We start from the raw sequence: 13562 nt of genomic DNA, 5'->3' as shown, positions 1-13562 counted from the left end.
AACTTAATAAGTGATTTAAAAAATAAAAAATAGTTTTGAACATATATTTTCCTTATCTACCCATAGCTCGCGGGAATGCACCTCGTACTGAAGCACAGTGTATAAACATAGTATGTATTTCACACCCCCTCGCCACTTAGACTATGCTTACGACAACAAGTCGATCGCGACACATTTTAAAGATAAAAAGTAGATCTTATGTACACAAAAGTTGGCCACCCCTGATCTATAGTACACCCATATCTACCCCAAAATTAACAAATATACATAAAAACAAAGACGGCAATTACTTAAATTAAAAATACACTAAATACAATATACGTTAAAACAAAAAAGTATAAACATTCTTTGAAAGAATTTGTTTTTGAAGAACTGCCCCCTTTTTTTGTTTTGTTAATTGCTTCTGACACTATAATTAATGATGCTACAGTATGTTCCAAAACGTATCCTTTTCCTAAGTTGGAAATAACTTGTAATTCAGTTTTAAGTTATAACTTGTACCTCAAAAATCTTAACCATATTTATATATATATATATATATATATTTACTGTTTTTTACAAAAAAAATCTGCGAAATCTGCTTGCTAAGTTTGCAAATATTTTTAAGTTTGGTCGTCCAATTAACTGTTGTACCCATGGCTATCACCCATTGTGAATTGTACCCACTGGAAAAGGGGTTTATGGAACAAAAACAGTTACAAACCCCTACTGTAGAGTGATGCATAAAGCATTTTTCAGTGCACATTTTTATGAACAAATGTATCCACATATGAAAAAGCTGAATTATAATTTAATGTTTAATTTAATATAATTTGAGTTATTCATTTTTTAATTAACTTTTTAAATTTTTGTAATATTCAATTTATAGGCATTGTAAAAGTTGTTTTTTGTTTATATTTTTATCTTGAAATGATTATTTCAGTTAGAATTTTAAAGCAAGCAAGTTGTAAAAATAGTACATCATCAAAAATCATTGTATATATTGTACCAAATGTAATTAATTACTGTTTTTATTCGAATATAAGACACCAACAAATCTGAGATGCAATTTAATTCCTATACATTTGCTTCTAGATTTATTGTTTTTGAAAAACAGACAATTCAGATCAAATTTGTTGCAAGTAAATTACATTATATGTCATTGTCTTCTATGGTATTGAAATCGTGGAAAGTGTCTTCACTTTCCATGTTTTGCTTTACTGAAATAACAATGGATTTGATGCTCACGCCTTCCTGTATGTAGTGTCATGATTGGCAATTCAAATTACACATAAGTCATAGGTAGGTGAGCTACAAATATTTTGTATATTTAATATATATTAAATGTAGGTCTATCTTTTATAAGCTATCAGGAGTTGTGCTGCATAGGGCCAAAATCGACACTTGACAATATTTTTATTAAAATGGCAATAAAAATATAGTACTGGCAATAGCAAGTATTATATTTTTGGCGATAAAAATCCTAGTTTGCTTATTTCCATATTCAGCATGAAATTGAATTACAAAGCACACTTCAGGAAAAACAGCAGAATGTTTAGCTCTCCTGCACCACACACCTAGCAATTTTATGACATCACACAGCAAGTTTGGGCAGAAAAGTAGGAAGTGACATTGAGAACTGAAGCAGTTTTTGTGCAATGATGCCCAGAGTTTCCAGATTGGGTCTTTTATAGATTGACAGAAAATTTGGGGAATTTTTGCGGGTGATGTTTTTCACTTTTGATCTTTTTCACTAGACTAAAACAAAAATTTTGATACGTGAAATACTGTTTAAATATTGTGATCAAATGTGTTATTCAGAATTATTCATTACAGAATTATTCAAAAATTATTCCTATTGCTAACAATGAGAGGGCCAGATGTTTGGGTCTCCAATTGAAATGAAACTTTGTGAGCATGTAGTCTTAAACACAAACAGTTCCTTGTTCAAATATTAAGATCCACTTCTGAAGTGTTTCCGAAAATTTGGCCTCTAAAAATTGAGGTTTTACTTATAAGTCTGGAAATTTTCATCTTTTTGTCCTTTTTGGAAGCATTCTCCTTGGGAGATCACCCATGTATTGCATTGCCTTATTCCATCAGTCTAATCTAATGCAATCTTCTCATGATTCAACTTTCTCTGAAATGTTCAAGATCATTTTTGGAATATAGTTTATCATGCTCTGTAGTGACTGTTATAACTTGATGCAGTTTTCTTATTTGTCTACAATTATAATCTTAATTTTTCATTTTATTCAAGTTACATTTTTAGTACCCAAAAGCCTCTTAGACAGGTTTCTAGATTATAGTAAAATTTAAAGTAGAAAATTGCTGTTGCAAAATTTTTTCTTTAGACAGGTTTCATCTTAAATCAGTTTTACTACATTATATTTGTGATGATCCAAATAAATTAAAACTTGAATGAACTAATACAAACAAGTGCATTTTTGGATAAATAGCAAAATCTCAATGCGTTGGTTTTATGATTAATGCCAAATGATTGCTGGATTATATTGGGCTATATTAATGCTACTATTAATAATTAAATGTTAATTAATCTGGCTTAGAGATAGGTGTTAGGTGTTATCTCTTGATAAATTTATTAATTATAATTAAATCAATATAAGACAGTCATCTGTCTGAATAGAATTGGTTTTTTACTCTAATAAAGCTTGAAATAACTTTATTGAAGTTATGAGAGAACGTATGTTTCATAATTTTTACATTTAAAAGTAGCAAAATCCTTTTCCTAAATAAAACAATAAAACAAACAAAATAAATGAAACTCGCATATAATTAAATTACAAGGAATTTTGTGTTTCAAGTGCCAAATTTTTTATTGGCTGTCTCTGAAATATTATATAATTAAACCTGCATTTCCAAGAACATAGCCTCAATTTATGACATTCAACTTATGAGAAATACAAAAATGCACTTAATAACAGGTACAAATTAGGTCATAAAGCAGATCTACTGTATTTTGAAAACACTATTAAAGGAATACATTTGATTCTTTATAATTAAAAATAATTTTATTAAAATGTCTGAAAAATAACTAATATTAGGTTTGAAATATTTAATAAAATTCTTATTTTTTATTATGTAAACAATTTTCAAGTTTTTATTATTTAAAAATTTCTTGGGTATAATTTAATTACTAATGCTGTTATGAATCTTGTTATGAAAAATCAGGATAATTTAGTTATTGAATTATCTATAAATTTTGAATGAATTTACGTTGACCTTACTATCTCACTGATTTATTTGCTTGTTCACTGACATGAAATATTTAAGTGAAAGCAGACTTTTATTTTAATATCCACTTAGATAAAACAAAATTGTACATTTGAAAGAAGATATTTGGTATATTAACAGAGCTATTTGAAATCTCTGAAAAGTAAAAAGTTAAAATTTAATCCTGAGCATCTCAAAACATCACAATATTGAGCTGCTTATTCTTAAAGATATAGAGGAAATTTATTATAATAAACAATATTTTAAGTTTGCACATTTTCTTTTGTCTTACTATTATTATTTATTAAATGTTTTTAAATATTATTTACATTAATCTATACATTTATATAAAATTAGTAATAATTATAAAGAATCATTATATTATTAAAACAAAATAGACTGTAACAAAAATGTTACAAAAAGATGGAAAATGTATGGATGCAACCATCAGACAAGGTCAGAGTCAAAGACCTTAGTATTATGTAAAAAATATAAGAATGATTTATAACTTTTAATAGAAATCAATATGCACAATTAGCCTTAAGGTTTGTTCATTCAATATGACTACTACTAACATTTTGAATTACCAACGATCTCTTTAAATATGCATCAGAGAATGAAATATAAGCATAAGAAACACAGCAACTGTGATAAAATATATAAATAAAACTTGACAATAGAATATGTAAAAGTTCATGTCACACCTTTCACCTTGTGATGGCACACTGGTTGCAGAACACTGATATAAACAATGGTCTTAGTAACTAAAATGTACATTTATTAACCTCAATATTTATTTAAGTAAAAATAGTAAAAACTACATGGCCGATGGTATTTACAATTAATAAATATACAATATAAGTACATTTTCACAAAGATAAAACCTTTGGATAAAAAAAAAATAAAAAAAAAAATACTCAATATTTATGATAATGAAGCTGCAAAACACAAAAATATTGTTTTGGCTAAAATTAATGGAGATGGGACCACAACTTGTCCTGTAGACTTAACATTGTACATTTGCCACTTCACCACATTTAAACTGTTGCATCTTTCTCAATCTCTTTTCAGTGGCATTGACTACAGGATAAGAGTTTTATTTTATACCTGAATCATATTTTTAGCCTCAGCCATATACTCAAGCTAAGTTGGACAAGCTGAAACCTTCTTTCAATTAGTATATAGATAATAAATATGGTACAGGGTTCTTAGAAAGTCCTACACTCCCCAATAGCTTTTTAAACAACCTGTCATTGTACTACAGAAGTAATTGGCACCTATTGAAAAGTGACAATGAAGTCTACTGAATGTGATTTTAGTGTCCCTAGTGACAAGATATGGAACTAAAGAAAACTAACTTGGAAACCAACAGAGATAGGCAAAAAAGCCTATTATAAAATGAAAGAGCATTATTTAATTAGTACAGAATGATACTTGGTTCAGTGGAAACACAGGAGCAAAAAAAAATTTAAGAAAGTCATAAACATTTATGCAACAACACAAATGTAACACTAAGATCTTATCTTTTTTTTTATCCAAAGGTTTATTAGTCGCACTTATGTACAGCATAAGTGCAACTAATGTGTCAAGTGTGATTACTTACATACTAGCAAGGTTGTGGCCAAAGTTTTCATCTTTAAAATGTGAATGTCGAACATCAAGTGCTGCTATCTTGTAAGTGGAGCTCGACGTACATGTTTTAGAGATGAAAACTTCGGCTGCAACCTGGCTAGTGTTTAAAGTGTGCATCACAAGCTACAGTACACTTCTAGATTTGGGATAGAACTACATCTTAATCAGCATGAAACATTGTATGAGTTACAGAATTACAGGTGTTGTTAATTCATTTCTTTAAATCTACCATAGTGGAAGATTCTGTAGTGCAGGGGTCAGCAACCTATGGCACGAGTGCCAAACGTGGCACGCAGGACGGTTTTCTGTGTCACACTGATTGAATAGAAATGTAGTAAAAATTATTTTTTAATTATTAATTACACATTTAAATGAAAGTCATAGTTCAGCAAAGGCCATGGTACATTAAAAAAACAATCTCATGTTTTTATATTTCTATTACAGCACATGCATTTACACTATGTGTTGCCATCTATGTGTTATGCAAGCGCTTCACATGTAAGAACATAATTCAATTAACAACTTAACTTCAAAATTATGCATTTTTGAAGCCCGTTATAACGACTAATTTTGATAACATATATACAGTAATATCTCAGTTTTTGTTGACTTCAGTTATTATTGATTTTTTTCGCAAAAAATTTGTCTGTTTTCATCAATTGCCTTGGATTTCGTCAGCATGCCCAAGTGACCTCGCTGCTAATTTTGCAAAAACAAAGGGCGATCCATGCGTTTTCTAGCTCAGTGTGGCATTATTTCTTGTTCTGTGAGCATTAACTCATGACGGCCCACCAATGGCCAATGTTTCCATTCCCTGAACACTGGGAGTTTAGTCGTGGGTTTGCGTTTCGCTAGGACAGGCTGGTCACGTGGAGTTTACCGGGTTTTCTTCATGTCTGTAATGTGAGAATTCGGACCCACCGGAAGTTCATCGGTAGTAAGACATCCTTTTTCCGCGCGGGTGGCAGGAAAAGGGATGTGAATCAAAAGGAAAGGAAATTGCAACAGAAGGAACAACCAACAAAAGATGCGGATTGGTGGGCCCGAACAACGTGACCACCTCAATAAAAGGGCGATGAGGGAGGGAAGGGGGGGCGATTCCGTAGTGCCGATAAGACAAGGTGCGTGCACGCCGAAGTCGAAAGAACCCGACAACTACTTGACCCGTCTTCCGACCAACGTCAATTACGAGGTATGACCCCAAACCCGTGTGAACTCTCCCTCCGCGAAGGCGCGCTCTGGCGACTATAACTCGCCCAACTGGTATCGATTATGTCCGTAGTAATAGTAATCAGTGTATCGATTATGTCAGTCCTAATAAATCCTTGTTATTGTTTTATTTGTGTCCTTTATTCGAATATTATCATCCGCCGCTCTACCGTCGAACCCATCCACTTCCTCCACTCGCGTAACGCGTAACTCATCTGAACCGCCATCTTGACGTGGGCAGGTGTCATGGACCTGTTAGCCGACAAAAGGGAGGAACGAGACTTTGGCCGCCTCCCGGCACCCACAAATTGGTTTTTCAGGACTGGGGTTCGACTCCTTCGAAATATCGATAGAGCGGAAAGGATCATATTCGAATAAAAAGGGACCATTCCAGTTGAAGTAGGGACCTAGATCAGAGGTAGAAAGACTAGGAATAGTATCGGAGGTAGTTCTAAGCTAATCGAGCCTATTAGGAAAAATGGAGGGCAATCCGCAACCCGCGGCAGGACCAGCTCACGCGAATCCGAATCCAAATCCCCTCACCCTAGGAGGGTTGGGCGGAATCATTCCACTCCTGTCCGTATTTTCAGGAGAAACGGGAGGCATCCGAGTTACAGACTTTTTCGACTCGTTAGCGGACGTAACGAAGGTCGCGGCATGGTCAAAGGCCCAAATGCTGGCCGTAGCCAAGCTCAAACTCACCGGGATAGCTCGGGAATTCGTACGAAAAGACCGACGAATTAAAGAGGTTGATGAGTTTGACGAATTCAAGCGCTTAATGATCGTGCGGTTCGAGCGAGAACCTTATTCGTTTAGGCTTAGTAAATTCTATTCTCGTAACGCGTAACTCATCCGAACCGCCATCTTGACATGGGCAGGTCTCACGGACCTGTTAGCCGACAAAAGGGAGGAACGAGACTTTGGCCGCCTCCCGGCACCCACAGTAACACCTGAATAGGGGCCAGTTACCCTTAAACGGACCTTCCGGAAGGCATTATTCCCTGCGATACGACCATCATAAACACATACAACTACTGTTACATGACAATTACGTCACACTTTACCACGTGGCGATATAGCCAGAACCTCATGTCCAACTAACTTCTACATGACAAGACTTACCACACACATCTAGCCAAACAATTCCATTGTTTTCCTTTAGATTAGTCTTTTTATATTAATTTCTTATTGCTTTTAGTATTTAACACTATATTAATTCTCTATAAAATGTGTTTTGGTATGTATTTTGGACTGTTTAGAATGAATTAATTGGATTTACATTGATTCATATGGAAATAATTGCCTCGATTTTTGTCGGTTTCGGATTTCATCGATTGTTTTCAGATGAATTATCAACGAAAACTGAGGTATCACTGTAATAAACTTGATAGAATTATGTCGACACTTGAATAACACTACAACTTATGTTTGGTGCAACACTGCTGAAAGGTTGTTGACCCCTGCTGTAGAGTATACTTGAACTTTCAGATATCCCCCAGAAGTTGTCCATTGGTGTTAAGCCAGCTGACTGTGGCAGCCATTGTGTACAATCACCATACCCAATAACTTTGTTGTCAAATGTAAAAAATTGGTTTTCTGCTGATGCTTTCTTACTCTTTTCTGCTCTTTCCTGTAAGTATTTCTGCAGAACCAAATATTATTTTGTACTAATTAAACAATGCTTTTTAATTTTGTAATAGGAATTTTTCTGATTATTTTTGTTGGTTTCCAAGTTTGTTTTCTTTAGTTCTGTATTTTGTCACTAGGGACACTAAAATTGCATTCAACGAACAATGCATGGTCACTTTTCTATAGGTGCTAATTACTTTCGTGGCACTTTGACAGGTTGTTTAAAAGTTATAGGGGCATATGGACTTTCCTAAGAATCCTGTATATATAAAAGTAAGTACAGTAAATCTCATGTATTTTTGTTGCAAAATCTGAAAACAAGAATGAATGAGAATGGATTTCAATAAAAAAACAGTTTACTTTACTAACTTATACTAACTTTTCTTTTATAATACTGTGTGTATACTTTTGATTTATTATAACTAAATTCTCTTAATATTCTTTTCTTGGTTTTTTGCTTCAGCTGTGGTAATTTCTGGAGTATTCACATTAATTTGTTTAGTTAAGTTATCAAGAAAGTTAGACCCACTTGGTCTCTCCAGATTTGAGCTTATTTTTCTTGTGATTTTTACCATTGTTCCAGAGCATTTGTTCTTAAATATAGGGTCTTTCTTCCAAAAGGAATGCTACCATTTTAAATTACCATAATTATGTTAATTATTATCCAAGAAGTATGCATCTTATACCAATCACTAGGGTAACTGTTCAAGTTTTTTTTCCTGTCTGCATTCAAATGTTTCATTTCTACTATCTCAAGTGCTGTAAACAAAAATGGCCACTCTTACAGACAAGGAATTTTTTGTTTTGCAATTTGCAAAGTTGGAATCATTTGTCATTGTGTAATGTTTATTATTATAGGAGATAGAATAATAGATAGGATTATAACTCCTTTGGGAGGAGTGAGGACAGATATGCTGTAGGAATAATGAGTGGATGTGGGCCAAGCAACATGAAGTGTACACATTGAGAAATTGTAATGGGCAAATGTGAAACTGGACAGTTTTCCAATGTTTTAATGTATGTTCTAACATTCTTGGATAATAATTAATATAATTACAATAATTTAAAATGGTAGCATTCTTTTTGGAAGACCCTGTATTTAATCAATATTTCTAATACTTTCATGTCGATTATTTCAAGTCATTGGACAACTTCTTTTACCAGGAGAACATTGTAAGGGACCAGAGTTTATGGCAATTAACAACAAAAAAATAAATCACTTTAGTGTGATGCATTGTAGCAAATTTAATGTTTTCACTCAAGCTACAATTATTGTCCTCCAAAGTTTTTCAACTGCATTAGACAGATGTCAGCACCCCTTCCAAAAATAATTTATAAATGTTGTAAGAAGCAATCTTATGCTTGCTTCTAATAGTATGAAAGTAAGAACGAGGCAATCAAGTACAAATTTATGATTGTATTTATTAAATTTTAAAATATTTTAAAATAATTTTTTCTTCTTTTTCAGGAAGCAATTGTTATTGTTTTAGATATAGGGCCTTCTATGTGGAAAGGTTCTGATTCTCCATTACAAAATGCTAAAGCTTGCATTGGGATGATTTTACAAAGAAAGGTATGTAAACTGTATAAAAGTTTTTATTTTTTAAATTAATAATTTTTTTACTGGAATTTATGAAACTAAATTACTAATAAAATACTAACAATTGTAATGAGTATATGCTTGTTTGAATTCTTGTATTTTCGGGAAAACATACTGACTCTTAGCATGGTGATATCTGTTACACGATATTACTCCATGCATGAAACCGTATCATATTGTGTAAATGTCATAATGTTAATTGACTTGTACATTGTTGTTTGGTAATTTATTTTAGGATCTCAGAAGTTTAAATGCTCATAAAATTTAAAATTTCTATCTTTTGATTAGTTATAAATAGCGAGGTTGAGGCTGAAGTTTTAAACATGGAAAACGTGTACGTTGCACATTCTGTGTCGCTTTCCTGTAAGCCTAGAAGTTCGATAATGGTGTTTGGATTGTCAGTGGAATCATGCTCGACATTTCAAACGCCATTGTCAAACTTCTAGACTTACAGGAAAGCAGCACATAATGTTCGACGTACATGTTTTCACATTTAAAACTTTGACCTCAACCTCGCTAATAAGTCTTTTTTTTTAATATGTGGTGATAATGCATAAATATACAGTAGAGCATTGATTATCTGACCCCCGATCAACCGTCACATTGGTTAACCGACCGCGTTCTAGTCGGCAAATTCAAATGTCCGCTAGTGATGTGGCACTACAATATTTGGCTATGTCTTGGCTACTTTAATATTATTTTTGTTAAATTTTTGCATGTTTTAGCTGGCAACACTGACTTGACCATGAAAGGGAGTTCAGTATTTAAACCATGCTTAATTTTTTATTTTGTCTTTACTTTTGTATTTATTTTGTGGAAAATAAAGAAATAATTTTTAACAATACAATAGCGACGATTACTGTATTTTACGGACTATAAGACGCACCTTAATCTTGGAAGCAATTTTTCGAAGAAAAAAGTGCATCTTATAGTCCATAAAATACGACGATTATTATTTTAAAAAAAAAATTTTGTTAGGCTTAACATCGATGAAAATTCAACGCAAAGTAGGTTAATAGCGATATACTAATATACGAATTACATGGGATATACTAATACACTAATAATGTATTTTTTCATACTTTTCGGTTGTCTGTTTTTTCAGTTATCCGACCAACCCAAGTCCCCAATTGAGTCAGATAATTGATGCTCTACTGTAGTTTCAATGTTAAATCTATATTCTGTTTATTAGATAAAATTAAATTTAATTAAATTCTTGTTTTCGTTAGTAAAATATATTATTTTAAATTAATTTTTCTTTTTTTTTAATAGATTTTTTCTGAATCAAAAGATGAAATTGCATTGGTCCTTTGTGGAACTTCAGAAACAGATAATCAGCTTGCACGGGCAAACAAAAATGAATACCTCAATATAAGTGTTCAGTACAATTTACAAATGGCTTCCTGGGATCTGCTACAATATATTCAGAACATTGAAGGCACTTCCATAACAGCAGATTGTATCCTTTATTTATGTTTTTTTGTTTCTTTTTACTAGTATTTTAAGTTACTAACATTTTATATTTGTGCTACATGTGATTATTTATATTTATGATAATTTATTATTTTGACTTTAAGATAAATTTTTTATTTTTATGTAATTTTTATTTGAAATACAGATTTTACATTCATTGGATTAAATGTGAGATATTCTTTGTCACTCTTTGGAGGTCTATATGTAATGAAAATTTTATATTATTTCAGTTTAAAATTTATTTTTAGAGTAATATAAAGTTTGAAATGATTAATGAATTAAAACATTAATTAAACATAATTTTATTTAATAGTAATACAGGATGTCCCAAAAAATGTACTCACTCTTTATCAGTTCTTTGATTTTAACACCACAAAATCAGTGATGGTCGATCAGTTAAAAAAGAAATTGGAAAGCAATGTCATGCAATTCCAAATGAAATGTTTTGCAATGTGGTTGAATTCATTGGTCCTTGTTATCAGTTTTGTTTGGAAAATGGTGGAAACCAGTTTGAACATTTGCAAACACACAGGAGTGAGTAAACTAGGCTAGGAGAAAAGACTAATTTTTTCTAAATGCCATTAAATTTTTTAAAATTTAACATATTAGACTTGTATCTATGTCAATAAACATCTAAATCAAAACAATATATTATTAATGGTCAGTCAAAGAGTGAGTACATTTTTTTGGGACACCCTGTAGTTATATATTTTTTTATATGGAAGAGGAGTTAGAAGTTTGTAAAATAAGTATAAAATAACCCTTAACAGTTGGTTAGATATTGATGCATTAGTAGTTGCTATGGATATTCTGGCTGAACAAACGAAAAATCAAAAGTTTGCCTCTCAGCGGATATTGATATTCTCAAACTTTGGAGAAGATGCATCCAATGATCAAATTGATGTAATAATTAAAGGAATTAGAAATTCAAATATGCAACTGAATATCATGTAAGAAAATTTTTAATGAATAATTTATGTTAGTTAATGATGTGAGTATTAAAAAAAAATCACATGAATAGCCAGTCATTTACATTTGCACATTATATTGGGTAATGACATGAATAGATGGACAGGGATGTCAGTCAGGCAATATTCACAATATGTTAGAACAACAATGCTCCAATGCAGCTTGTGAGTGAAGTAGCAATGAGGTCACTGTAGCCATCACACTCAATGAAATGTATAGTCAAATTAAACTACACACAAAATATCACAAAAACCAGTAAAAGGAATAAAAATTATTTACTTATACAAATGTTTTCATCTGTTTGTAACAAACATCATCAAATATTCTGTAAGGAAAATAGAACAAGCCTTTGAATGCATTTAAATCCAAAAATTCAAAGATTTGCATTTAAAAAAATTTTTTTAATGCAAACTTTTAAAAAATGGCATTTTAATCTAGTCTACAAAAAATTTGTTATGTTTCCACTTTTATACTTTTATTTCATAAAACAGTTGAAAATAATTGTTTGTTGGTACTCCTTTCTTTATTCTGTGTATCTTCTCCTACCACTGGTTGAAAAATGGTTTAGTCTATTTTCACAACTTCCAAGTAAGTTGGAAAAACAACCTTATTTTGGTTTTTATTTTATTAATGTACAGTTAGACTTTATCATGTAGACATAAACCATTGTATCCAGGATATATAAAAGTAATATTGGTCCTACATTAGTGTTTATGCCCTATTTAGGTTTACATTTATTCATTTTTTGGGACTTAGTACATCAAAAAATAAATATATTGTATATACCTGTTATATAACTAAATAAATGTCCTATTTTTAGTTGAATGATCTGCTCAGAAAATACGAGTTAGTTTAAGGATGCCCACCCCTTTAAATGGGTGCAGTCCCATGAAAACATGTGCTAGTTTGCATGTTGGGAAATGCATATAGTGATACCAGGTTCAATTACTTTGTGTTAAATTTGGCTCTTTTTTACTTTTCTGGCACCAAGAAAATATTTTGTACTTTTCCAATCTTCAACAGAAAAAAATTATAGATTTATTTTACCTTTGTTTTGTTTGACCACTCTGATATACTGCTTCACACTTTGACTGCAAATATCACCACCACCTTGTTTTGTTTGATTTGAAAATCATTTAGAACATTAATTTGTTTTTGTATATAAATTTTGTTTTATTTAACCTTAGTTAGTAAATGAATTCAAAATACAGTAGCACCTTGTTATTTAGGGGATTGGATATACAGTATTGTGCTTTTTTTGGTTCCCAAAATTTTAAAAGCACTTCAGTCGATAAATTTTAAATAATCAATTGTCATTGAATTTTTTTTGCAACAAAATGTGGTATTTTATTCCTACCATTGTCCTTGAAACTACCACTGCAGGTGAAACAATAAAATTTGTCAAGATCTATATAAGCAAAACAGGTGGACAGATCAATTATCATTTACCTTTCCTTTTGATATTAAAAGTTGTTTCTTGTTTTTAAGTACTGTCTCCTCATTTACAAGTTTCTGTGAATTTGAAATTTCACACGTTTATGTGAATTGATGGTATTGTCAATTGGTATAAGGAAACATTTCTTTATTTCTGAATGGAATGTTCTAAACTTTTTATACAGTAGTAACTTTATTTTGCTTTGTAGAGAATTTTTACTCTGTAATTTTATAAGTTTTGATGTTCTATTTTATGTTCAATATTTATTTTTAAAATTTTCAATTACTGTATAATTTTTTATTGAAAATATAAATTACACAAATTTTTAATAAGTGATTTATTATGAAATATATTACTGTATAATAAAATTGCAACTGATATTTTGTTTTTATATTGACGGTA

At 31.2% G+C, this 13562-nt stretch overlaps 1 protein-coding gene across 1 annotated transcript in view; it reads left to right on the top strand.

Moving 5' to 3' along the window:
• Positions 1-13562, top strand: part of Ku80 — a 48421-nt gene that overhangs the window by 2949 nt on the left and 31910 nt on the right. The window contains exons 2-4 of the mRNA XM_067268842.1: positions 9152-9256; positions 10556-10742; positions 11535-11706. Of these exons, the coding sequence (XP_067124943.1) occupies positions 9152-9256; positions 10556-10742; positions 11535-11706 (464 nt within the window). The remainder of the gene's footprint in view (positions 1-9151; positions 9257-10555; positions 10743-11534; positions 11707-13562) is intronic.

The sequence above is a fragment of the Centruroides vittatus genome, unplaced genomic scaffold (assembly GCF_030686945.1).
Source record: "Centruroides vittatus isolate TY-2023 unplaced genomic scaffold, ASM3068694v2 contig_341, whole genome shotgun sequence".
In the NCBI taxonomy this organism is placed as follows: domain Eukaryota; kingdom Metazoa; phylum Arthropoda; class Arachnida; order Scorpiones; family Buthidae; genus Centruroides; species Centruroides vittatus.
This window is presented reverse-complemented; position numbering and strand designations above follow the sequence as displayed.